This window comes from Hoplias malabaricus, chromosome 2 (genome assembly GCF_029633855.1).
Source record: "Hoplias malabaricus isolate fHopMal1 chromosome 2, fHopMal1.hap1, whole genome shotgun sequence".
NCBI lineage: Eukaryota > Metazoa > Chordata > Actinopteri > Characiformes > Erythrinidae > Hoplias > Hoplias malabaricus.
The window spans coordinates 2,141,479-2,169,193 of NC_089801.1; the positions used below are offsets into that span (position 1 = coordinate 2,141,479).

The 27,715-nt window shown below is 39.6% G+C and overlaps 2 protein-coding genes across 4 annotated transcripts; both read right to left on the bottom strand.

The window, feature by feature from the left end:
• Positions 1 to 10: 10 nt before the first annotated feature.
• LOC136686815 (putative C-type lectin domain family 20 member A) lies at positions 11 to 6,489 on the bottom strand. Its single transcript, XM_066660814.1, has 7 exons — positions 6,412 to 6,489; positions 5,839 to 5,911; positions 4,969 to 5,352; positions 3,474 to 3,836; positions 1,876 to 1,970; positions 1,321 to 1,427; positions 11 to 1,225 (listed from the first exon to the last, which is right to left on the bottom strand). Exons 2-6 carry the CDS (start codon positions 5,867 to 5,869, stop codon positions 1,323 to 1,325), a joined length of 978 nt encoding a protein of 325 aa, XP_066516911.1. The 5' UTR covers positions 5,870 to 5,911; positions 6,412 to 6,489; the 3' UTR covers positions 11 to 1,225; positions 1,321 to 1,322.
• Positions 6,490 to 7,115: 626 nt separating this feature from the next.
• On the bottom strand, positions 7,116 to 27,252 carry LOC136686816 (uncharacterized). Of its 3 annotated transcripts, XM_066660816.1 has the most exons (8): positions 27,163 to 27,252; positions 19,925 to 20,022; positions 18,384 to 18,504; positions 17,947 to 18,184; positions 14,982 to 15,012; positions 14,707 to 14,850; positions 8,492 to 8,725; positions 7,116 to 7,135 (listed from the first exon to the last, which is right to left on the bottom strand). In XM_066660816.1, the coding sequence occupies exons 4-7, from the start codon at positions 18,088 to 18,090 to the stop codon at positions 8,589 to 8,591; spliced, it is 456 nt and encodes a 151-aa protein (XP_066516913.1). In that variant the 5' UTR covers positions 18,091 to 18,184; positions 18,384 to 18,504; positions 19,925 to 20,022; positions 27,163 to 27,252; the 3' UTR covers positions 7,116 to 7,135; positions 8,492 to 8,588. The 3 variants fall into 3 exon arrangements, with proteins under 3 accessions (XP_066516913.1, XP_066516914.1, XP_066516912.1); XM_066660817.1 differs by lacking the exon at positions 18,384 to 18,504; XM_066660815.1 differs by lacking the exons at positions 18,384 to 18,504; positions 19,925 to 20,022; positions 27,163 to 27,252 and adding an exon at positions 18,291 to 18,352.
• Positions 27,253 to 27,715: the final 463 nt, after the last annotated feature.

Genomic DNA, 27,715 nt, shown 5'->3' on the forward strand with positions numbered 1-27,715 from the left:
GAGAAGGTGCTGAAAAAAATCTCTGAAGATCTTTCCATTAAAAGATCTTAAAAAGAAATACGAAATAAAAAGTACCTTAATTCAATGCTTATTCCTGTAACTTTCAATGATAGTTCTTTTCTAAGATCTCCAAGTTTCTTAGTGTATGTTCAGGGATACCTATGGGGCAAGAAGGTGCCCAAAAGATCTTAAGTTCCTTCTTAGGAAGACTTTGAAAGAAAGGAACTATCATAGAAGCCAGGTTTTCTAGAAAGTTAGAGAAACAGGAAGGACCTTTGAATTAAGAATGTTATAAAGCATGAAAGAAAGTGTCTATTCTAAGAAGGAACTTAACAAATTTGACTTCAGTTCCAGATAAAGGCTGGACCCTGAAGCAACAGGAAAAAGGTCATGTGGTCTGAAGACTTCAGATTTACTCAGAGCAATAGACACTGTACAAGCCTCTGGAGGCAGTATTGTGACAGAATGATCAGAATAACCATTTTTTTAATTGTTTACACCCATAAAACAAGTGAAATGTGTACAATATGCAACATCTCACTCAGAAACTGGGATTTTCTGCACACACACTTTTACTCCAAGGTCCAAACAGAGTTTTATAAATAAAGCCGCAGGTCATGGAAATGTGGGCATATCCCAGGGAAATGCCAAGATACATCAGGCTCATATTATAAAAGTGTGATTCTGGAGAGCATGAGGAATCATTTGATCACTAGAGTGCCCTGCTGTCTTTGGGATGTGTTGAAAGAGTATTTAAGAAATCTAGACCAAAAATGTATGCAACTCTGGATAGAAATAAATATTGTGATGAGTGCTGTTGATGGTTGAGGCTGAGGCTTGATAATTGTCAAAACATTATAAACAGAGTGTACAATAAATTATTTTTAAAAGCAAACATTCAGATTTTAACATGGGCGGCACAGGTCGTGTCGCAGTCACACAATTCCAGGGACCTGGAGGTTGTGGGTTCGATTCCCGCTCTGTGTCTGTGAGGAGTGTGGTGTGTTCTCCCTGTGTCTGCGTGGGTTTCCTCCAGGTGCTCCAGTTTCCTCCCACAGTCCAAAAACACACGTTGGTAGGTGGATTGGCGACTCAAAAGTGTCCGTAGGTGTGTGTGTGTGAGTGAATGTGTAAGTGTTGCCCTGTGAAGGACTGGCGCCCCCTCCAGGGTGTATTCCCGCCTTGCGCCCAATGATTCCAGGTAGGCTCTGGACCCACCGCAACCCTGAATTGGATATGGGTTACAGACAATGAATGAATGATTTTAACATAAAAAAATCATTGTATTATTATAATATCAAAAACATTTCATATATTTACAACTACAGCTCATCATTCTTTTTCTTCTGAAAGACGTTTCCATCCGGTTGCACCCTCCAGCTCAGTGTGTTCTCCAATATCCAGTTATTTTTCAGCTTCTGCTGTATCTGAGTGATTTATAACAGAATTCTGTCCTGTCACTGCAATATATTGCTGCGGCCATTTCTGTGTCATTGCACTCAAAATCATGTTATGAAGTACTGTATCCACCTCCTTAAGCCTATCCTCTTTGATTGTGCTCAGTGAGACACAGCAATTCATGTATGGGTTCATGCTGAGATTGGGCCCCATGTTTAAAAATGTATCTAAGAAAATACTTGTTCTTCTGCGTGTTAAGCTCCATAAACCTAACTAAAAATGGAATGTAATGAAAGTGTAAACTAATGCACTGACCGGTTAAAAAATAATAAAAGAGTTATACGTCAAACTCATTAGATATCAAGACAGCATAAGATTGCAAAAGATCCTACTTCAAAATCTATTTTGGTTATTGTAAAGTCTCTATCTGACAATGTGTCAAAATAAGAGCCCTTTTCAATTCAGTCAGAAACTCACCTCTTCTAAAATGGCTTCCTTGGTTGCAGGGTTATTAACGTTGTGATCTGACCTCACCTCCACACTCAGGATCTGCTTCTTACTTCTTATATTCCCTGCAAAACAAAATATCAAAAGGGAAATTTACTATTTGCCTTAATCTGATTGGAAATCAATTAGTTTAAAAAAGCAGTTTTTTGATAAAAAATAACTACATAACCAACAATAATAATTATAATGTTACATTTACAGTGGAACCTCTACTAATGAACGCCTATACTAACAAACTTTCCAAGATACGAACCGGGCATTTTAATATTTTTGCCTCCACCAACGAACCATGACTCTAGAAACAAACCCGAGCCTCCTCCGAGCTCCAGGTCGGGCGCCAGACCGTGCAGAGCTTTGTTTTTGAGCAAGAGAACTTTAAACTGAATACGGAGCGAGACGGTAACCAGTGGAGCTGATGAAGAACAGGGGTGATATGAACTGATTTTTTTGAATAGGAGAGAACTCTAGCAACAGAGTTCTGTACATACTGAAGAGACTGTATGGTCTTAGAAGAAAGGCCAATGAAGAGAGTATTACAGTAGTCTAAACGGGAGGAGATGAATGCATGGACCAGAATTTCAGCACTCGTAACAAAGAGCAGGGGACGAAGGCAAGCAAAATGACATAGATGGAAAAAAGGATGTTTTAGTTAGGGCCTTAATATTAGGGGGCACAGTGGAGGTATTTTTGGAGCTCACATATATTTGAGTATCACCTGCATAGCAATGGTAATTAAGACCATGGCTGTGGATGATCGGACCAAGTGGCAGTATGTAGATAATGAATATTATAAGGCCTAGGACTGAACCTAAGGGAACTCCTTGTGCAACTGTACCAGGGGCAGATTTGTGTGTGCCAAGAGCAACTTGGTAAAGTAGGAAATGAACCAGGAAAGTGCCGTGTCAGTTATGCCGATAGCTGAGAGAAGGGAGATGAGCATGCTGTGATTAACAGTGTCAAATGCTGCACTCAAATCTAAGAGAAGAAGGATGCTGAGTTCACCAGAGTCAGTAGCGAGTAGGACGTCAAACCCACAAAGTGTTTCCGTGTTAGACTGATGTAAATTTATGACCTATTTCTATAGAATTTCTATAAGAACTGCACAATTAACTATCACCCAGCTGTTCCTTGTTGCCTTTAAAGATTAGTCAGGGGAAGTTCACTTTTACTGACACTACAGCGTATCTCACTCATGCTTTTCCTGTTGATTTGATTGAACAGTGACCAGCTACGTTTGTAATTTCATGTACTGTTGTGAAAAGCGCTATATAAATAAATTTGATTTGATTTGATGTACTGTAGTCTGTAAAGTTGGAGGCAAGCTAATAATGACTACACTTATTCAAAATTATGTAAATGATTTTGTGGCTCTAGCAAGTTGCGTTTTAAATAATATGCAGATAAATTAAAAACACGTTGCAACTTGTAAGCGACTATACAAGCTTGATAAGATTATGCATAACCTGAAATGCATTTATATAGCGTTTTATGTATGCATGATCCATAGCAAGTCCTACCATACTGAGTTTCAATATTACGAAACGATCACACTTGGTATATTGACTCACTTGTCATCTGATTCTCATTATCATCACTGTTACACAGAAAAGGCAGTGGTGTGTTACAGTCCTCCTCTGTCCATTCTGAGCTAGCATTGGTGTTGATTAGCGCACAGTCCTGACCCGGTTCTGTGGGCTCCTCTTTCAGCCAGTTTCTGAAGGAAAACCTTCCATTATTCGACCATATCCAGGTATTTTTGCTCAGCCCAATCCATGCAGTAGCAGACAGACCCAAAAATGGCAGGACAAGTGTATTCTCCACTAAATTTCCAATGTTGACCAAGTCTATGTAGGAATTTCTGCAGTAAGTCTGGGCCTCAAGCCATGTCAGTGTATCATCACTGGTCCTATATGACCTGACTTTAACCCCAACTGGAAAAAAAAGAAAAAAGTCAGTTAAATGATCACCATCATTCATTCATTTATTCATTATCTGTAACCCTTATCCAGTTCAGGGTCGCGGTGGGTCCAATCATTGGGCGCAAGGTGGGAATACACCCTGGAGGGGGTGCCAGTCCCTCACAGGGCAACATACACATTCACTCACACATTCACACCTACGGACACTTTTGAGTCACCAATCCACCTACCAACATGTATTTTTGGAGCGTGGGAGGAAACTGGAGCACCCGGAGGACACCCACGCAGACACAGGGAGAACACACACACTCCTCACAGACAGTCACCCAGAGGAAACCCACACAGACACAGGGAGAAAACACCACACTCCTCACAGACAGTCACCCGGAAGAAACCCACGCAGACACAGGGAGAACACACCAACTCCTCACAGACAGTCACCCAGAGGATACCCACGCAGACACAGAGAGAACACACCACAGTCCTCACAGACAGTCACCCGGAGGATACCCACGCAGACACAGAGAGAACACACCACACTCCTCACAGACAGTCACCCAGAGGAAACCCACACAGACACAGGGAGAACACACCACACTCCTCACAGACAGTCACCCAGAGGAAACCCAGACAGACACAGGGAGAACACACCACACTCCTCACAGACAGTCACCCGGAGGAAACCGACACAGACACAAAGAGAACACACCACACTCCTCACAGACAGTCACCCGGTGCGGGACTTGAACCCACAACTATGTGACTGCGACACTAACCCGCTGCGCCACCGTGCCGCCCCTTATCCTATTTTGTACTACAGATATAAACTGAAAATTATTGCACAATAACAATACAATTGTTTCTTGATTAAAATAAATGAATCTGATTTAAACACCTGAAAGACCTTTTTATTTCACAATGAAATGAGAAACCTTGATTCTACAAACATCATATATTCCTCTACAATCACACTGATGCCATCATTTAAAAAAAAAACAACAACTCTATCATGACCTGTGCAAAGGCTATTTTAGATTTGGCTTAATACGTAATACTTAAAACCCAGCAAATAAACTTTCCCCAAGCTTTCAGATACAAATAGAGCAGTGTCTTATAATGCAGCTTAACTTAAAAGGACACTTACGTACAGTCGTAACAGAGTAGCAGATACATTTCTGTTTCATGCTGCAGTCCACAGCACTCCACCTTCCATTTTTCTGGATTACAGCACACAGATTATCTGGACTTGAGGCCGGCTCATTACTGTCCCAGTTATTGTAGTCCAGATAAATGGGACTGGTTGCAGATGACCATCCCCAGGTTTTATAAAGTCCAATCCACACTTGTGGTCCATTTGAGCCAATAGCTGCGGTCGCTTGCTGAGAGTTGTTCATGGTTTGTATTGTGGCAAGGGCAAAGAAATTCAATCTGCAGAAATTCTGAGCTTCATACCATGACTTTGCCTCAGAAACGAAATGGAAGTCAGAGGAGACGAAGGTGACGGAACATAGAGAGAGGACACACACACCTGTGCAGACACAAAATTCATTACATTACTGTTGTTATTTGTCTGACAAATATGACAAAATCCTTATGGTAGAATAACAGTCTGGATCATATTCAATATTAATTTGTAGTTTCAGACAAATTCAGACTTCATTATAGAGCCGCAGAAATATCTTAAATTATGTGATACATGGCCAAGTGTGTATATTAAATAAAGAGCCCATACATGCATTAACTGTCTCTCCTCAATGCAGATTTTATTTTATACCTCACTGTTTAACATCAGGCACTGGGTATGATCAATTTTACGTGCAGCTGCTCCAGAGCATCCCATTTCATTTCAGTGTTTTTCAATGATGAATACACACATGGCCGGTGCACAAATAAACAATGTACAGTGGGTGTATCTTAAAGTAGCTTATTTCACCCATTATCAGAAGTGTCTATAAACATATGGACATTAAGTATATGTACCGTGTTTGTCCCGATGAAAACAACCCACACTGACCTAAATTTATCAAGAGGTCTCCTTGCAGCATGATGTCAACTCTCTGCAGTGTCTCAGTAAAATAGCAGTTTACCTAAAAAATAAATAAATAAATAAACCTGAGTATTTTTTAATAAACATTTGAAATCCTGGCCTAAAAACAGTCTTACATTTTACAATCATTGTCCTATTTTCAATTTCTGACTGTAGTCCATCTACAATAAGTGGAAAAAAAGGAGGTGGCTTTAATGTTATGGCTGATCCATGTAAATCCAAACATCTGCCAAATACCTAAAAAAAAAACAGGTTGTACCTATAGGCATTTTCTTTCTCTCTCTCTCTCTCTCTCTCTCTCTCTCTCTCACTCTCACTCTCTTTTCTCTCTCTCTCTCTCTCTCTCTCTCTCTCTCTCTTTCTCTAATAAATTAGAAGTTCACATGTAAACTGGACCTCACCTACAGCTCCCATTAACAAGCTCAACATTTTCATTTTTTGGCTATTTTTGGCTATATATCCATTCAGACAGAACCAAATGATATTGAAATTGAGACTAGTTAAGCCTAATGACATTTACACAGTGGAGACTTAACTCACTCTGTCCTGGGCTGTGTTTGTTTGTGTATTTCCTGCAGAAGGCGGGGAAGCGTGGAGGAGCTCATTAATGATCAGATGATGAGCTGTGTGACAAGTTGGTGCCCTCTATTGGTGCGGGAGAGTACTACAAGTTTGACTTTAAGCCGTTTTTAATAGACTGATTTTCTAACTGAAAATCAACTGAGAACAGTTAAGAGGCCGTTGTTTATTACACATATTTGAAAACTGCACTCTCCCAGACCTAAACTTGGAACATTTCAGTGTGGATTTGATGGCATTCAACCACAAAGCATTAGTGAAGTCACACTGATTTTGTATGTTTTAAGTCTGGATGGCAGCCACTAATTCCAACACATTTCAAAGATACCCAAAGATATTTAAACACTTCTACTCCACACTTGACTTCAGCCACAGTGACCTTACGTTAGAGTGGATGCTCTTCAAAGTACCTTTTCATTTCAGGCATTTCTACACTGATGATACAAGCGGAGGGTGCACAATTTAACAGTTAGCTACACAACACACCTATAAGTAAATTAATGCACTCATTGTAAGAAATACAGTATACTGCAAAACACAAAAATAAAGAAAGAGTATGATAAAGAATATTAAGAAAAAACTACACACTGCTCACCTCCACACTTTTTCCACGCTCTGTTTCTCCTCTCCAGCTTCTGTCTTCTCTCAGTGGCTCTGGGATCTTTATCTGCTTTCTCAGTTACATCTAAAATGCAAAACATATCCATGATTGTTGACATAGACAATTGCCAAAAATAAACCACCACAAATGACACTGATTTCCATCTTCATTTCTAACCACCTTAAGAAAACAAAGCTCAATGTGCTGTGTCTTAATGACACTGATTGGTTTCTGCACAGCCAAGGGCCAAGGGAAATGTACTGCCAGATCAAATTAGTCAAAGGTGGTAACCACCAGTAAAACCTCAGTAACTCTTATCTGTAGAGATATATCCCAACGTTTGTCAGTTTTATTACGCATAGGTTTATTTTTAGGTGTTATGCAGCATTGACACATGACCTACACCTACAGCAGTAAGCTTTTTTTTATGCTTTTGTAGGTTTATGGCAGTTGTCATGAAAGGCTTATGTAGGTGTTATGTAGAGATATAAATAATGATTAATAGCATCTTTTCATTTGATGTTATGTGGTGTAATGGCCAGCAAAGTTTCGACAGTGGGACATTTCAAAATAATTAATATTTTCCTCAAATGATTGTTACATCTCGTCTCATCTTTTTAATCTTTCCCGCTCGTCCATTTCAGGGTCACGGGAGAAAAAGGCAAGCAAAGCCCAGGTGTCTGGAACTTCTTCTAGCTCTTCCTGGGGGATAGCCAGGTGTTGCCAGGCCAGCAGACCCTCTTCTATGCCTGCTATACCTGCAGTGGGAACCTCATCATACTCCTGAACCACCTCAACTGGCTACAAATAGATTGTACTGGATATACTCTTTCAGCATTTCTTCCAAAATGAAGCGTATTAATCAGGTGTTTGCTGCACTTTTGGCTGCAGTAACAGGCCTCACTCTTCTCAGAAGGCTTTACGTGTTTTAACAAATAATTTGAGAATTTAAAAGCTTTCAGCCTGTGGAGGGTCAGGTAGTAATTTTGGGTGATTAACTGATCACAAATTCCGCAGCAGCTCGTCCAAAATGTTTGGGATGGAGCTCCCTTACCCCAAAGCAGAGCAGTTCCTCTGCTCCACAGCCCAATGCTGGGAGCGTGGAGGGGGGGAGTAAACCCCTAATTGACAGGTGGCATTACACAGGTAATTACATTTATTTTCAAGACTGATTTCCATCTTGCCTTTCCCTAGGACATGTCTCACTTTATTTAAATGCTTAAACAAAAGCAATGGAAATGGTCACTGATCCTCTGTAGTCGGGGGGCAGAATAATAAAGTGTCTACGTATCTATGTCCCAAGGAGAGAAGTTAGTCTTACCTGTTTTGTAAATTCTCAGTTAATTAAACCAATAAATAAATAAAGTTATAAACAATAAAATCAAAGAGTTCTCAGAATTGAACTCAGAATGAACAAAAGCAGTGATTATGATCAGTTACAGTCAAGGGGAGGGGTCCTGCCTGAGACTCCTCCTCATGAATGTTACTGGTCTGATCACAGCTCTTTTCCTTTTCAAACTCCTGTCCTTGACAGTAATTATTCCTGTTCGCTTAGATCAGACATGGTTCTGATGGGCTCTGCAGGGTGCAAAATCTCAGGAACATCTTGGAAGCTGGTGAAAAGGCTCTGGATGCTCCGGCTGATGAGGGGTGGCGCATGGTAAAATGCAGTACCTGGACAAGATAAATAGAACATTTACATAGAAACATTCTGCTTTAATTCATTGGCTCATGCATTTCAACCTTTTCAACGACTGCTTCAGACTGCTGTACAGTGTGCGCTTAAAATGACTTGTATTCATTTGTAATTTTAGAAAAAATACTGGTTTCTAACATCCTATTGCTTCAAGTGAGTTGTGCTCCACAAAGAGTAAAGTGTATTTGGTTATTAAAGGTCACTTACAGATAATGACAAGTGCATCATTTTGCATTAGATATTTGCCTAGAGTTTACATGTGAGCAACATACAACATCTACATTTTTTTATTACTTTACTGTGTTTACTGCTTTAATATCCATATGCTGTTTTGAAAAACACTTTTAATTGCCGCTGTGTACGAAAAGCGCTCTAGAAATAAACTTGTCAATCATACTTTTTTTCTGGTATGTACAGTGTATTTTGAGATGTTATTCATCCATCCATTATCTGTAACCGCTTATCCAATTCAGGGTCACGGTGGGTCCAGAGGCTACCTGGAATCATTGGGCGCAAGGCGGGAATACACCCTGGAGGGGGCGCCAGTCCTTCACAGGGCAACACAGACACACACACACCTACGGACACTTTTGAGTCGCCAATCCACCTACCAACGTGTGTTTTTGGACTGTGAGAGGAAACCGGAGCACCCGGAGGAAACCCACGCAGACATAGAGAGAACACATCAACTCCTCACAGACAGTCACCCGGAGGAAACCCACACAGACACAGGGAGAACACACCACACTCCTCACAGACAGTCACCCGGAGGAAACCCACGCAGACACAGAGAGAACACACCACACTCCTCACAGACAGTCACCCGGAGGAAACCCACGCAGACACAGGGAGAACACACCACACTCCTCACAGACAGTCACCTGGAGGAAACCCACGCAGACACAGAGAGAACACACCACACTCCTCACAGACAGTCACCCGGAGGAAACCCAAGCAGACACAGGGAGAACACACCACACCCCTCACAGACAGTCACCCGGAGCGGGACTTGAACCCACAACCTCCAGGTCCCTGGAGCTGTGTGACTGCGACACCTACCTGCTGCACCACTGTGCCACTCAATTAATTTATGAATGATCTTAATGTTTCTTAATGAACAGTCCAGTAGTGCCAGCTGTTTTTACAATACTTAAGCAAAATTTATTTTACATTCCACAACCACCAGTAAACTCTAAAAGTCTTCATCCTACTACCAATCACTACATTTCTTTAGAAGGGTGACTTTCCAACATAAGTCTTGGCATTTATCTGTTCTCCTCCAAGCTTGTTGCACTCCAGTATTTAACAGTTGAAACTGGCAGGCAATGACTAAAGAGGAGAAAAGAAATTCAAAGATCAGTCTGGCCTATAAAGACACACTTGTTGTACATGGCAGAGAATAAAAACGGTTTAGCCTTCCTAGCCCCTCTGGGTTCTAAAAGTCACCTTAAGACTAAGATTATTTTGCATGTCCCATTTTCCTAACATTTGCATCTCAAGAAAACCTTAGAATCTGTTGTTCACTAAATTGGTATAATCACACCTTTTACGAGAGTGGCAATGAGGACTTCTGCAAAATCAATATCCTGCTTTGCATGGCAATAGAAATAAGAAACAGATCAGAGGAACAAGACACAGTAGATCACTTGAAAGAAAAGGTAAGTGCATTTTGTCTTAACCACATTGAGAGATTGAAGAGGTAGTCTGATGATTTAAAACCATTCTGTGCAGTTTCTTTCAGGTCGTAAAGTATAATATGACCTTTATATTAAATAATTTTTGTACCTTTAGGGAAACACAGATTTTACAAACACCTTTTCTCGTGTTATGAGGGCACAGAGCCATGGATCACTGGATCCCTCTCGTCCTGGTTCTTGGTATGTAAAAAAGTTTGTGTACTCTCCCATAGAAAAGCACTGCAGATAAATGGCCTAAACCTAAGGTCACCTTGCGCAATAACAAAACTTTTATTATACTCCTCAGCAACGGGCTGTGGAGGGGTGTAAGTGTGTTCTCTAGAGTGAGTGAGTGCAATCCAGAATGCTTGGGATGAGTTGGAGTGATGTTTTTCATTTATACTGAGATTTTTTACATAAAAAAATGTAAATTAAATATTTGCCTGGTTAAATTAAAGGTTTAAATAAAAAATAATAAATAAATAAAATGTTTGTGATCCAGAACTTATCATTCAACATCAATACCTGACCTCACTGATGCTCTCATTGCTCATTCCCAGGAGGCAATGCATTATACTTCCGAAAATAAATGTTAGATGAGCAGACGGCTACACCCTGGAGGGGGCGCCAGTCTTTCACAGGGCAACACAGACACAATCACACATTTTCACTCAGACACTCACACCTACGGACACTTTGGAGTCACCAATCCACCTAACAACGTGTGTTTTTGGACCATGGGAGGAAACCGGAGCACCCGGAGGAAACCCACGCAGACACAGGGAGAACACACCACACTCCTCACAGACAGTCACCCGGAGGAAACCCACACAGACACAGGGAGAACACACCACACAGACAGTCACCCGGAGGAAACCCACGCAGACACAGGGAGAACACACCAACTCCTCACAGACAGTCACCCGGAGCGAGAATTGAACCCACAACCTCCAGGTCCCTGGAGCTGTGTGACTGTGACACTACCTGCTGTGCCACCATGCCTCCCTCCTTTGAAGGTTGAACCTTATTAAAACTCCCCTAAATCTTTACAGGTTCATGCAGCTCAACAGGTATTAATCAGTACATCTTCATACACAAGCCTACCACGTTCCGGGATGCCCAGCTTTACTGCAGAAAGACTTACAGAGATCTGGCCACCATTAATCACATAGGAGACATGAAGGATCTCCTGGCTTCTGTTAACGATGGTTACACTGCAGGTGCTTGGATAGGTTTATATCAGCAAATGAATCCTCAGTGGCACTGGGCCTTGTCTATACCTGGTTTCTACGGTGACGAAGAGAAAGAGTACAGGAACTGGTCTCCTGGAAGCCCAGACAACTCTGGAGGGAATGAAAACTGTGTCACGATGAATACAAACGGACAATTTTATAATATTCCCTGTACTGTCAAAAGGCCCTTCCTCTGCTATGATGGTGAGATTTATGTTTTTATAGGTTTTACAAATCAAAAATAAACTGTTTGCTTGTCTGAAGATCCAACCATAAAATTCCCCATTTAACAAGTTCATACTTGAATCTGAATCACTAAAAATGTCAGGCTGTATAACGGCTTTTTATACCTCGTTCTGCCTTTGTTTCATGGGAGGAAAGGGGTCCCCCAAGTACCAGTGTTAAGCCCCCTCCTTCTCTATCTTTATAGTACTCCTTTGTAAATAGAAATGTGTTACCAATCTAGGTTTGGAAAATAATAGAAGAATACTACTTAATGAAATGCATATTTCAAATATGGTTACATTGCTACAGGTCTGATGGATGAGGGACAATTGTCTAGGGCTGTTTTTCAGGGTTTTGCTAAACCTATATTTAATTTTTGGAATAAGACTGGGTCTCCACATACTTTCCACCATATGCTGTATTTGCTGTCAACACAGCGAGGCACTACGCATACAAATGGGTGCATTTTCTTTAAATTTCTTGTTTACAGGTAAAATGGCTGAGAATTACATCCTGATAAACAGCTCAAACACCTGGCGAGGTGCTCAGAGTTACTGCAGACAGTATCACGATGACCTGGTCAGTGTCAGGAACCTGCAAGAGAACCAGCGGATACAACAAGTCATATTACCTGATTTCAGCCCTTATATTGGGCTCTTTAAGGACTATTTTACATGGTCTGACAACTCACCTGGCTCATTCAGATACTGGATAAATAATGGCCCAATAAACACCACTGCAAGCAACTGTTGTGTTGGTTTGTACGTCTCAGACGGGCTATGGAGGTGTGGGACATGCACTATAAAATTACCTTTCTTCTGTTACACTGGTAAGAAGTAGGACCATTTTTAATTGTATGTGTATATTTTTTATTGGTTTCCAGAACTTGTATATTACTGAGCAAATGTCAATTCTCTCTGAAAAGAGTTTGATCTTCTCCTCTCTGTATGATGAAAGCTTTAAGCTCTATTCATCTTGCTTGGTTGTTAGGGGTTCCTTTTTCTCTGTAACTTTTAATTTTTGTTTTGTAAAATGTTTTGATCATTTTTTATGTATGTACATTATCTCCTTAGAAATATATCAACTACTGACAGGGGAATGCTTCCAGCATTGATTTCAAGAGCTGGCCATTCACTTGCTACATAATATATCCTACTCTTTTGACTTTGCACAGCGCTATATTCTATGCGAACTAGCAGATTATTGCAGAATGTACAAGTGTGCTTCGAATACATAGATTTCAAAGCTATTTTTTGTTGTAGAGAAAAAGAGATATATATTGAGGATGGAGATACAGTCCAGTGAGGACCTTGGCGACCCCACAGTGGAGGCAGTCATCGCGGAGAATGTGAGTGTATGCTGTATTCACTTAAAAGTCATTCATTACCCTAGCTTGGAAATTCCATAATGCACTGAGATTTCCCCTTGCACTGAGAGCTTGTCCCCCTTGTGTAGTAGTACCCCCTGCTTGTAGAGTTTACTCTTGATATTGGAATTCTGCTCACAACAGGCTCTGATCTTCAGGTGCAGCAAAAACTTAAGGATTTGGGGGCAGGGAAGACCACATGGACCTTGAACAATCAGCCATATGGAAATGTGTTTTAGAAGGAGAGAACTTCTACATATAATAATGAAGACTGTAGAGGAAATAATCATTAATTCATTGACTAACGAACTTCCTCCCTTTGTTTGTTGGATACTTTTATGAGCCACACCACCTAATAGACCCATTTTGTTACAGTACTATGTAAGAATAATTTATTAGTTTTATAAACTAAACGTTTTATTAATAGATATATTTAGGGGTTTCATTATTGGAGATGCTAATGAGGAGACTGCATTTAAGCTAATTCATCTGCAAGTGGGATGCCAAAGTTAAAATAAATGAAAATCATTATGGCATTTATAGTCCTTTATAAAAAAATTTATAAAATAAACAAACAAATTAATTGTCTGTAAATGCAGTTCAGGGTCGCGGTGTGTCCGAAGCCTACCCGGAGTCACTGGGCACAAGGTGGGAACACACCCAGGAGGGGGCACCTGTCCTTCACAGGGTGACACACACTCACACACTTGCATCTATGGACACTTTCTGAGTCGCCAATCCATCTGCCAACGTGCGTTTTTGGAGCGTGGGAGGAAACCCAAGCACCTGGAAGAAACCCACGCGGACACAGGAAGAACACACCAAACTCCTCAAAGACAGTCACCCGGAGCGGGACTTGAACCCACAGCCTCCAGGTCTCTGGAGCTGTGTGACTGTGACACTACCTGCTGAAAATTCTACATGGAAATTCAGGCCTCATCATTTTGAATAAACCGTTTCCATGAGTTTTGCACCCCAAAGAGATTTAATGTGCAATTGTGACTGTACAACGTACAACTTCTGCATTTAACCCATCTGTGGCAGTGAACACACACACACACACACAATAAAACATACAGATCAGGCATTTGATGGCCAGTGGAGGATGATTAGAAGAATAGAGATTAAACATGACTATGATTAAAAGAATAGAGTTAACAACCACATTAGTATAAAGAATAAAGCTCAAAATAATTATTATTAACCCTAATTATTAGTTAATTACACTCTATTTAATAATTGAAATATATATATAAATACAGACTCTAGTTGGTGGTAAAGTGTATAAGAAATCGACTGTGAACAAAATTATAAAATCAATAAAATAAAGAAAAAAAACTGTATTGTACATCAGAAGAACAGCACATACATTTGACTACATGCAAAATAAGCACATAGTCTATAAGCAAATAAAGAATAGAGTTAGTCAGGCCAAACCCTCACTCAGAATGGACACTCACACCTCATCTTAATCTGCTGAATGATCTCCAGCAGTTCCATCTCCGTTGGCATGTATCCCATCGTTCTCATGCACTCTGCTAGGTCTTTATAGTTCAGATACCCATCCTGATCATAATCAAACTCCTTAAAGGCCTCGGCCAGCTCTGAAACCAACACATACGCCTGGTTCAGGTTTTACAGGTGCTTTACTGTTATTAAAAAAATAGTGAATGTAAATTACTAAAAGAAATGAAATGATCTGTGAAAAAGATAATTAATTACTTCAGTTACTCACCATCTAATTCTGGTTGAGACAACTCCCTCTCCTACAAACATACACAGGAAAAAACAATAATCGTAACATTGGATTTGTGTGTGTGAGAGAATGGGACAGGGATTGAGATACAGTAAATACAATATTACAGTTTCAGTATGAATCTTGTGTCACAAAGGTACATTTGCATGTGCAGAGACATGGATTGAACTTGACTTAACATTACTACTATAACAAAATATTATAGAATTTAAACCTACAGGACTATATATAAATGTGTATAAATAGTGCAGACAGTGCAGTGAGTCTAAAGCAGTGTCTGAGACCATGGCCAGAACCATCACTAGGTGGCGCCAGATACTCAGTATTGCTTAGCGGTGCCTCATGTAGGTGTGGTATAAGGTTGAACAGTAGACTAACCGCTTAGCAAACACAACCCTGACACACTGACAGTGGAGTTGAAAATGAACAGAGGAACATCTACTGTATGTGCACATGCACAGAACTATCGCTAGGTGGCGCCAGATACTCAGTATTGCTTAGCGGTGCCCAGTTCATCGTCAAAGAGGATTAACACGGTGACAAGACTGACTCAGAACTCTTAGAGTATATTATGAAAAACAATATCCCTTTTTCAGTACATTCGCTCATTAATGTTGAGATTTGGACCAATATTAATTAAGAACCAAATGAAATGTTTACATGAGACTAAATATTGGGGAGAACTTGTCATTTTCATTGACTCCCTTGTTTTTAAATCAGTGCTAACCTGATTTAGCAATTTAAGAGTAACGTAAAAGGCAAAGCTTCCCCAAATCTCATTAGGATTTCCCATATTATTCTTTAATATCGTTGCTGTACAATTTAAAACTAGTATCTCTGTGTTTGTGGATGTTAGGTTTACTACATTATTTGAACACAACAGCTGTCCTTCACACTGTGAAAACAGATAAGCTCCAAAATTACTGTTAATAATATATTTTTACATTGACTTCCAGATACATGTTTTAATTGAACAACGATATTCACCAGTGAGGAAATATGACCTCAATAGCTGAGCCTGGTTATTTGATAGTGTGTTTGCTGGCAAAAAGAAAAAAAAACATGAAAGTGAGTACTGATCTCATCATTTACATGTTCCAATCTAACTGAAGCAGTCCGGTCAGTTTTAGCTCGGTTTGTATTTTATTCATGCCAAGCTTTGGTCTTCCAATGGTCTGATTCATGAAAACTGGACTGTTTCTCAGAAACACAAAGAATGGATGTGTGCTCTATAGAAGAACAATCTTGAAAAGAACAAACTTGAAAAGTCACTTTACAAGAGCAAACACATGATGCCGAAATGAATGATGTAACATTCAGAGGTTCTCTTTGGCAAGTCACAAGATGGATGCATCCTTGTTATTTTGGGTGAATTAAGAACATCATCTGTGTGCTTTAACTGTTTAAATGCTCTTTAAGGTCTTCTTGAGCATTGCAGTGTAATAAGGTGTTCTTCTGCAGTGGAAGATGACGTCAAGCAAGAACACGAAGGTAAAGACACACAAGAACACACTGAGAAAAGGAACTGGACTGTGGTGTAGTGACGGGGGGGTGGAGAGGTGGACTTCCTGTATGGTCTCAGTACAACATCCTGCTCTTTCAGAATATCAGACAGCGGCTGAGGAGCAGGTAAGTGCCAAGAGTCAGGTTTGTTCTCTGTGGAGGATGTGCACATTTCTGATTTAAAACATTTCAAACTTTGCAAGCATCTCCTTTCATTTTAATGTTTACAGCTGGAAAAGTGATGAATGAATTTTGAATGTGAATACACACAAACATATTACTGGCCTCCTTTATTTACAAATAATTGTAACAGTATCAGTACTCGTTTAGAATCTATGTTAACCTGCGAGATGATTATAATCATGGGTTTGTACTTTTCAGTTGGCACACTCCATTCTGAGGCAGTTTACATCTCTGCGGCTGGTTCTATACCTCGGTAAGTAATTAAATTCTGTGTTAAACACCTAATTCATGTTTTGGCCCTTTTTCCTGTTCATAATTGGTTCAATTCCTGATGATGACAAGGACATCAGAGGCCAGAGTCCAAATCCCCTTCCACACATGCACAGTAACCCAGTAATGTTCTGGAGTTTACCAGGAGGAGCTCTATGTGTGAACACAAACCTATCTTGCTAGCACCTTAGTAAAAACTCTAGGTAAAGTCTGAATCAGTGCATGAGCTTCTCCTGCATGCGCTGTACTGGTGCCGCCCCATGCCTAAAGCATGCAGCTCATTTCTCGTCTGACACAGAGAGTCTCCCACTTGCACTACATGTGTGAACAGATGACTCTGGGATGTCTCCAAACCTGATCCTCCAGCGTTTCTCCAGAGTTCTTATGTGAAAGTGGTTTAAGAGAACAGAATTGTCCTTGCTTTCTATGTGGGTAGGATAGCTCTCCCTCTAACCCACAGAGCTGGTCTGTGCAGCTGTCTGGTATTACAGATTTCTGCCATTAGATTTCTCCTCCAAGTGTGTTGAGATATTCAGTGGTGTTGTTTGACCCAGTTTGAGAAGAAGTATTAGTTAATGATTTTTCCTTTAAATGATATGGAGTTTAATTCTTTATGTTCACTCTAGGAGATCCCACACAAAGCACCATGCCCTTTTTCCTGTCTTCCACTTTTACTTCTTATTCTTCTGGTACTAAGAATGACAACATTTCAGACTACATGATCAGATGGTCCATCTTCCTCATCATTGCTGAGTGTGTGGGTGTACCAGCTCTGGTTTGGGCTCTTACTGTTCTACACCATCGCCATGAACGCAAAGAGAGAGTTTCAGACTTCATCATTCTCCTCCTCTTCACCGACCTGATGGAGCTGCTTTTAAATCCATACATTGCAACTAAACTTATCCACGGAGACTGCCACTGGGACAAAAACAAGACCTGCCATATAGTGTTATCATTATGGTCTGGATTTAGACATTGTGGTGTTTACCTGCAGCAGATGATTGTGTTGGAGAGTGTTCTGACTCTGAGACGTCCACACTGCTCTGCTCATGATTTCTTTCGTCCCTGCTCCATTATAGTCTCCATCATTGCCTTCATTTGTTTTTTCCTTTGTGAATTTAATGAGGCACATGAGTTTCTCCTTCTGGGGCTGTTTCTTCTGTTTACTGTGACAGTCACCTCATGGACAGTCACCTGTAGAACCCCACTTATGAGAAAACATGACTCTAACAAAACAAAGAAGGAAGACTGGACAGTGTTAGTTTGTGCCACAATCACAGTGACGCTGTATTTAATGTCTTTCTCTCTGTACATTGTGAAATATATTCAGACCCCGTTTATAATGAGTGTCTGTCTGTTGAGTTTCAGAGTGGTCATAGACCCACTGCTGTGTGTGCTGGTCTGCAGACAGGAACAAACACACACCTCCTCAGATCTCAGTCCTGAACACACAGCGGTTCAAGCTGAACACTCAGTGTGAGCTGAAAACTGAGACTGGCGTTTTTCTAGAGTGAAGAAGGAAAGACTGGAAAAGGAGTGTGTTTTACTACATTACCAGAAAGAGAGAGAGAGAGAGAGAGAGAGAGAGAGAGAGAGAGAGAGAGAGTCAGTTAGTTGGCTTAAGAGACGTGGGCGGTTAGAACACTCCTCCAGTGTTCATCTGAACAGAAGTGTTATGAATTTGCAAAGAAAAATAATAACATAAAAACTATTTGCGCAAATCAGAAATTGTTTGTTTCTCATTACAACAGGAACAATGCACAAAATTGTTAACATTAATCAGACAGAACTCTGGTCCAGAGTGGAATATTACCATGTAGTTTTTAATGTTTTGATCCATCCACCGACCACATTTTTATAGACTATTGATGGCAACCAATTAAAAATCTAAAATAACGTTCAGTTGAGTCATATTTGACTAGATATCTGTTTATTGGTTTATTGCAGTGTTATATTTATGTCATTTTCTAAATGATGTGATTATTGGAAGATACTGGAAATTGTTTTATTTGTTTAGTAAAATTGTATTGTCTTCATGCTCTCGGACTGTATTCGACTGATGTGGCTCTAGTTGCTTTCTCCTTCAGGGGACTGTGTTGGAGAATTTGTAGCTTTTAAACATTGTTCTGCATGTTTGGATGTGAAATATATGTTTTCAATGTAAATGCTTTGATTGTGAGGTTTGTTTTCTGATGAATGTTATAAATATTACATTAAGATCATATTTGTGTCTGAAGATTATTTTTTACTATTTTTGTTCTTATAACTCAGCATTTTAACTAAAATGGTTCCATTTCAGCGTAGCTGTGTTTTTTTGTCTCCACGTAGTCTCACTCACTTAATAATAAACACTAAACAGTTTAAAAAGCAAAAAAGACAAGTGAAATATTCAATTTGAATTTTAGCTGCTACAGTAAATTATTTAAAATGATCTCCTCTCCTTGTTCCATTCTCTGTTTTTACTCTTAGCTCCACTGACCACACAGGAGCAGTTAGTAGTTCTACAATTACAGACTGTAGTTCATCTGGGTCTATAGTTTGTTAACTCACTTCACCCTTTTCAACGCTCAGGACACCCACAGAGCAGGTGTGATGTGGTGGTGGATCATTCTCAGAGCTGCAGTGACACTGACGTGGTGGTGGTGTGTTAGTGTGTGTTGTGCTGGTGTAGAGTGGATCAGACACAGCAGTGGCTGCTGGAGTTTTTAAACCCCTCAGTGTCACTGCTGCACTGAGAATAGTTCACCGACCAAAAACATCCAGCCGACAGCGTCCTGTGTCATTGATGAAGGACTAGAGGACGATCGTCACACACTGTGCAACGACATCTATAAGGTGGACCATTGAGGTAGGAGTGTCTAACATCGTGGACAGAGATTTGTGACACTGCTGTGTCTGATCCACTCGTACCAGCACAACTCACAAAGTGTTGGGTGGCACGGTGGCTTAGTGGTGAGCATGTTCACCTCTCAGCGCTGGGATCTTGGGTTCAAGTCCCATCTGGGTGGAGTGTCCATGTTCTCCCTGAGTCTGTGTGAGTTTCCTCCAGGGCTCCGGTTTCCTCCTAGAGTCCAAACACATGGAGGTTAGGTGAATCGCCTTCTCTTTAAGAACTGTCCTGGTGAGTGAGAGAATGAGTGAGTATGTGAATGAGTGTCTGTGTCTGTGTGTGCCCAGATATGAATAGGTGCTTTGTCCTGAGTGAAGCCCTACTGACCGATGCAGTCCTCCAGGTGCATGGTTGTTCCTGGTTGAGAGGACGCTGTGAGCGTTTGGCTGCCGCTTCTCAGTGTGTGTGGATTGAATGTTGCGTGTTGATTGTAAAGCGTCCTTTAGTTTCTAGAAGGCACTATATACGGGTAACGATAGATAAATAAATAAACAATAACACACCACCACCACATCAGTTTAAATATTTAAATTCTTAAAAGGTTTTATGTGGGCAGCACAGTGGCACAGCAGGTAGTGTTGCAGTCACACAGCTCCAGGGGCCTGGAGGTTGTGGGTTTGATTCCTGCTCCAGGTGACTGTCTGTGAGGAGTTGGTGTGTACAAGGTTTTATGTACTATATGTTCAGATTACGCAATCACAATTAAGTTTGATTCATTCGTTCATTCATTATCTGTAACTGCTTATCCAGTTCAGGGTCGCGGTGGGTCCAGAGCCTACCTGGAATCATTGGGCGCAAGGCAGGAATACACCCTGGAGGGGGTGCCAGTCCTTCACAGGGCAACACAGACACACAGATACACATTCACTCACACACTCACACCTACGAACACTTTTGAGTCACCAGTCCACCTACCAACGTGTGTTTTTGGACTGTGGGAGGAAACCGGAGCACCCGGAGGAAACCCACGCGGACACGGGGAGAACACACCAACTCCTCTAAGTTTCATTTAATTAAATTAAATTAAATATCTATTGCTCTTAAATAAGACGTTTAAATTTGAAATATGCAATTTTATATTAATAATGTTGCATTCATTCATGTTTTAATGCTGGCTTGTCCTTGTTTACCTTAAGACAAATGGAAAATAATGGTACATAACTATTGTATTTTTCATTTGCTGTTTATTTGTCTGGGTTTGAAATCATGGTCAGCTGCTTCTGTGTGAATAACAAAGAGACGACCATGAATACAAACCACAGTGTGATATGAGCTCAGTGTGTTGGGTTTTCTCTACTCTCCGTGGTCTCCTGTGACCTTAAATAAAATACACAAAAATGTGAAGTACTTTGTCACATACTCTCTCTCTATTTATATTTATTATGACTATGAGAGTTAAAACTCTCACACAATTATATAAAAAAGACTCACAATTATTTAAAAAATCGTCAACACATGCTTATCTCCTGTAACACACACACACACACTCTGAAACTAATTAGTGTGAGAGTTGAACTTGTGGCCTAAAGTGTCTCTCATGCTACAAACCCCAATTCCAGAGAATTCTGGATCATTTGTAAACGTCAGTAAAAACATAATTGTGTGCTGTGTAAAGTTAGGAAAACTTTACCTGATATTTTCAAGAACATTTCCCTGTTACCATTTTAAATAATGGACACATCCCCATTAAGTCCAAAGGAAAAGTACAGAAATACACCTTTCGCCAGCAGTTATTAATCAAAAAATATTTATATATTCAGGCTAAATTAGTGTAATTTTCCACATATTAGGAAATTATGTGATTTAGACCTTGGTACGATTGCATAATACATGGAAAGTGCTGATGCAAATATGTACATGTTAATTTCCCACCAATAAATAAATAATATAAAAAATAAATAAATATACTGTCGCAAAATATTACAAACATATGCAACTATGTCACAAAATACACTTTCTCATTTATCTGACTCCGTTGTTAATGAGACTATTTTCATTTTCATAATGAGAAGCTGTGCCCTATTCTCTCTATATATTTAGCACTATGTTGGGGTTCCGCCATTTTGTAGTGTCTGTAAACATTGTGGACAATTTTCAGTGCATTAAAACAATCCCACAATGCACAGCAAAAGGTAGAACACATGTACACGAGTTGATACAGGACACCCATAACACACTGTGTTGTCTGGTGAAATATCCAGATGTATTATCAGAAACTATTCACTACCCTCCGGAGATCAATTACCTATAATAGTGCACTGTATAGTGAGTAAAGTAGGTAATAGTGAGTAGAGGGATATTTCGGACACAGCGAGATACTCACAAGGGCTTATAATCAGCATACACACAGTGAGTTCACTCCCATAATTAACTAATTCATTTTCTATACAATTTCTCTCAAATCTGTGGGCAGCTGTGGGTAGTGATGGCATTACGAACTTTTTAAACATTGACACAGTTGAACCAACTGTTTTGAAAAACGATTCCGTGTTTGAAGCATTTGAAACCTGTTTCCGTGCTGCCCTCTAGTTTAATTTCCAACAACGACTGCCTTTCTGATTGTCATTGTTTCCTTATGAATCTTATTCACACAAATAAAAACTTATTACAAATGTACCAGTTTGAACAAAAATATTTGACATGATTCTCAATCTCAATAATAAACAAATACCCAATAATGATAGACAATAAATAAATAGCCTATTAAATGTCAGAGGAAACCCTTGAGGGTTGTATGACACTTCTAAATTGGTGTCTAATATATATATATACACTTTTTTTGGTGATCCCCAATTCTTCCCTGCGAAATTATCTCGGAATCTTTGGACTTTTGTAACGATTTCAGTAAAATAATAAATCTTAATCTACATATTAATATCTTGATAAAATTGGAAACCCAAAAGCTGTGCTGACTTATACAATTTTGTTAATTATCTTATGTACTAGCAAACGTATTTAGAGAGATACCCTGTATATCAAATAAGAACAGCATTTCGAGCAGTTGCGTTGATGTTCCACAGGAGGGCAGTGTGCGCGCAGAGAAAATGACCGGGTTCCAAATGGCTCCCTATTCATTTCCCCTTTATTACTTTATTGCTCACTCATAAAAAGCATTTCAGGGAACTGAATTCAGGAGAGTAATGAATGATGTGTCTTATTCATTATATAGTGCAGTATTTTTGGGTTCCACTATTGAAAATAGTGCATTTTATAGTGAATAAGGCACATTTCTGGACACATCGCTTCTGCCCATACACACAGTCCATGGCAAACCCCTCTGCTAAAGAGGTTTTAATCAGTGTTTCCCTCAGAACAATTCACAGTTTCTGAAGTGGATTTTGTGTTTGTAAGTGTTATTGTTGTGCCACCAGTTATCACGGTTCCACTCGTTTCAAATTAAAAGCCCTCTTCAAAGGTTTGTAATAGTGATTTAATGACATTTCCTAAATTTAAAACAGCGCCCACCGCAGCGAAATATATGTAGAAGAAAAACTTACCAGTGCCATGGCATGTAATTTTGTTTTTTATTAGTGGTTTTAAAATGGTGAGGTAAATACATTTTTTCGTTGTCTTTTTATTATAAATATATAATTTGTATAACATCTATAATAAATAAACGCAGCACAATATGCTTTATAGTATTTCATGATTAATTTTTATGATACAAAATTAGAAAAAGTATTCACAGTTTAAAATAAACATGAAATGTAATTGAAATCATTTTAAGAGTTTAAAATACATTTTTAAATAATTTACACTTAACAGAACAATGTTTTTTTTTAAAAAAAAAAGTAAGCAATAAAATGAGAATAATAATGTTATTGCAACATTAAAATGACAAAAATTAAATAAAGGTAACACTTAATCATCACAGTAAACAAGTCAGTTCAGCGTCAGCAGAACATTTCATTTTCTCATGAATGTTCATTTCCTTTATGTCCAAACGGAGGGGACAATTATTTTCCACAAGAACAAATGGCAATCACTGATACACAGATGTGTATGTTAGTGAGTTAGTATATAATGAGTAAAGTAGGGAACAGTGAGTAGGGGGTATTTCACATGCAGCAAGAAACTGATAAGGGCTTGACATTAGCATACACCCAATGAGTTCACTATGGAGCTAAATCAATGACAATCTACAAAACTGAAATCACTGTTGAATGGCACTCAGTTTCTATACACACAAAAAACCCCTTCTGATCATGACAGGAGCTGAAAAGATTACATCTTAATGGTGATGTGTTAAACTCCAGCACCTTACATTAATTAACAGAATTAGAATGCTAGAAATTCAAAGGTGGTAATATTTCAAAGTCTGATGAGACAGATTTGCTTCCATAGGATAAAGCCTTTTCAATTTCTGCGCCGAAAATGTAATATAACCTACTATTATACATTATGCAGGCTTCCTCGCTATCGATTTTTAAAACTTAAAACACATTTTTATTCCTTGGCTTTCAACCCAGCGTGAAACTTTTGCTTTGTTTTATTAGTTTTGTTTTATTTTAGTTATTTATTTCTCCTTTTTGGTTATTTTTTGTTGTTGTTTTATAACCATCTTTGTACAGCACTTTGTTTCAGCTGTTGTTTTTTAACGTGCTCTCTAAATAAAGTTGAGTTGAGTTGTATTTTGAAACATTTTTTACTCTGAATTTTTATAGTTGGAAATGTTTTAATGTTATTTTTTCAAATCTGAATATTTCACCACCTCAAAATTTAAAGTTTATTATATACATTCATCCATCCATTGTTCACCTCTTATCCAGGTCCAGGTTGCGGGGGAAGCAGTCAGAGTAAAGAACCCCAGACCTCCCTCCCCCACGCCACTGCTTCCAGCTCCTCCGGGGGGATACCGGGGCATTCCCAGGCCAGTCCAGACATGTAGTCTCTCCAGCGTGTTCTGGGTCTTGCCCAGGGCCTCCTCCCCATTGGACACGCCCCAAACACCTCACCAGGAAGGCGTCCAGGAGGAATCTGGACCAGCTGCCCGAACCACCTCAGGTGGCTCCTCTCAACGTGGAGGAGCAGCAGCTCCACTCCGAGTCTCTCCCGGATGTCGAACTCCTAACACTGTCTCTAACTCTTTTCAGCCACTTGATCTCATTCTTTCAGTCACTACCCAAAGCCCATGACCATAGGTGAGGATTGGGACGTAGAGTGAACGGTAAATCGAGAGCTTTGCTTTTCTGCTCAGCTCTCTCTTCACCACAACAGACCCGAACAGAGTCATCATTACTGCAGATGCCACACTGATCCGCCTCTCAACCTCATGCTCCATCTTTCCCTCACTCGTGAGACAAGACCCCGAGGTATTTGGACTCCTCAACTTGAGGCAGGATCTCACATACAACCTGGAGAGAGCACTCCACCCTTTTCCGACTGAGTACCATGGACTCGGGCTTCGAGGTGCTGATTCTCATCCCTACCGCTTCACACTCAGCTGCAAACTGGTCCAGCAAGAGCTGGAGATCCTGGCTCGATGAAGCCAACAAGACCACATCATCCAGAAAAAGCAGACATGGAATCCTGAGACCACCGAACCGGACACCTTCTGCCACTTGGCTACGCTGAGAAGTTCTGTCCATAAAAATTATGAACAGAACCGGTGACAACGGGCGGTTCCAACTCTGACTGGAAACCACCACCCATGTCTGCCAGTCCAGAGGACAGCCCCACAACATCCAGAGCCTTGAGGAAACCAGGGCGGACCTCATCCACCCCTGAGATACTGAATTTGGGGTTTTCATTAGTTGTCAGATATAACCATCAAATTAAAAGAAATAAATACTTGAAATATATCAGTTTGTGTGTAATGAATGAGTATAATATACAAGTTTCACTTTTTGAATGGAATTACTGAAATTAATAAACTTTTCATGACATTCTCATTTTATGACCAGCACCTGTAGCGATATATGTTCTGATTTGAAGCAAGCTTTAATCAGACTTTTCAGAAAAATAATGTATTATTTTTGCAAAATAATACACATTATAAAATTAATATTAAATACAAAATTATATTAAAGCCAATGCATCACCTGTGTTGTGTTTTAACAAATCTTAGCAGCTAGTGTTAGCACTAATGCTAAGTCGCTATTACAAACCTCTGCTAATGGCTTTTAATTTGAAATGACCAATACAGATGGAGACGTGATAACTGGGGGCATGACAACAAAATTTACAAACATGAAATCCATTTCAGCAGCCACAGACCATTTTCAGTGCACTACTAAAATGTACATTCGTGAAAAGTGGATATTAATAATAATACATTAATAAGAATTTATTATAATAAAAAATATTAAATAATAATAAAAATCGGTTACAGATAATGAATGAATGAATGAATGAATAATAAAAATAATCTAAGGAATTATTTGGTAAAAACCGTATGAGGCTGTGTCCGAAATAATTCCCTACCCTCCTGAGTTCACTTCCCTAAAATTGAATAGGGAGCCATTTGGAACCGTCAATTTCTGTACACGCAAACACTGCCCTCCTGTGGCACATTAGCGCAACTGCTCGATGTATGTATATATATATATATATATATATATATATATATATATATATATATATATATATATAAATATATATAAAATATCCAATAAAGGTATGTTACGTTAAAAACTGCAGCTGAAGTCCCTGATTACTGGCTATTTGTCCATTATTTTTTAGCCCACGTGTAATGAAAGATGAAAAATTAAGTAAATGGAATGTTTTTTGTTTAAAAGTTTACACTGATACATTTGTGTTGTTGTGTGAATAATCTTCAATGGAAACAAACACAATCAGAAAAGCAGTCGCTGTAGGAAATTAAACTGGACACTAGAGGGCAGCACAGAAACGTGTCAAATGCTTCTAAACATCAGAACATTTTCCAAAAAAGTTGGTTCAACGCTGTTAATGCTTTGAAAAGAAATGGCATAATTGCCAACACCTGCCCACAACTTCGAGAGAAACTGAATAGAATGTGAATTAAATTATTATGGAACTAACTGGGCGTCGTCTAATGCCAGAGCTGTATATTTCTATGTCTCTGGCTAATGCTAATCCCTTATCGGTTTCTTGCTGCGTCTGAAATTCTCACCATTCACTACATTTCTCACTATACAGTGCACTATTATAGGGCACTGAATTCAGGAGGGTAGTGACTGGATCCTGAAAATCCCTATCCACTCGTCTACATGGGTCCTACTTTGTGTAGTGCGTTGTGGGATTTTTTTGAATGCATATATTTACACACATATATGTGTAAGGATTAAATTAGGCTAATGGATAGAATAAATGTTATAGTTTAAATTGTTTTACCTTTTATAGCTTGAAGTTTTATGCTGGCAGAGATTAAGTCTAAATATTTAAGGGAGTAACTGTTCTTTGTTTGCTGTCACAAGTATTCATCCTGATTTATGATTGGTGGAAGAAGTCATGTGATGTAAGAAAAAGAGGGGGAAGTGCATAGAGAGAGAGTGTGGCTTCTAACGGAAAAAAAAATAAGACAGCACTGCCAGGAAATTATTCGTCTCCATCTAGTTTCTTTTTGAAAGAAGAGTGATCCAACCACCCTATATCGAACCCCCACGTGTACATATGTATCAGCTTTCTGGGTGTTAAGTAAGTAGGGTGACCAGACGTCCTCTTTTACCCGGACATGTCTTCGTTTTCAGACTTAAAAAAATTTCCGGGCGGAATTTCACGAACGTCCGGGATTTTGTTTTTCTAGAGCTTACATAGAACTTCGAGAAGTTTCGTTCACAAACTAGTCCCGCCCTCCCCTACTCCGATTGGTTCGCTTGAGTGAGAAGGGGGCGTGGTGAAGTAGCTTAAAATCTTTGGATTGGACGGTCTGACTGTAGAGCTACCG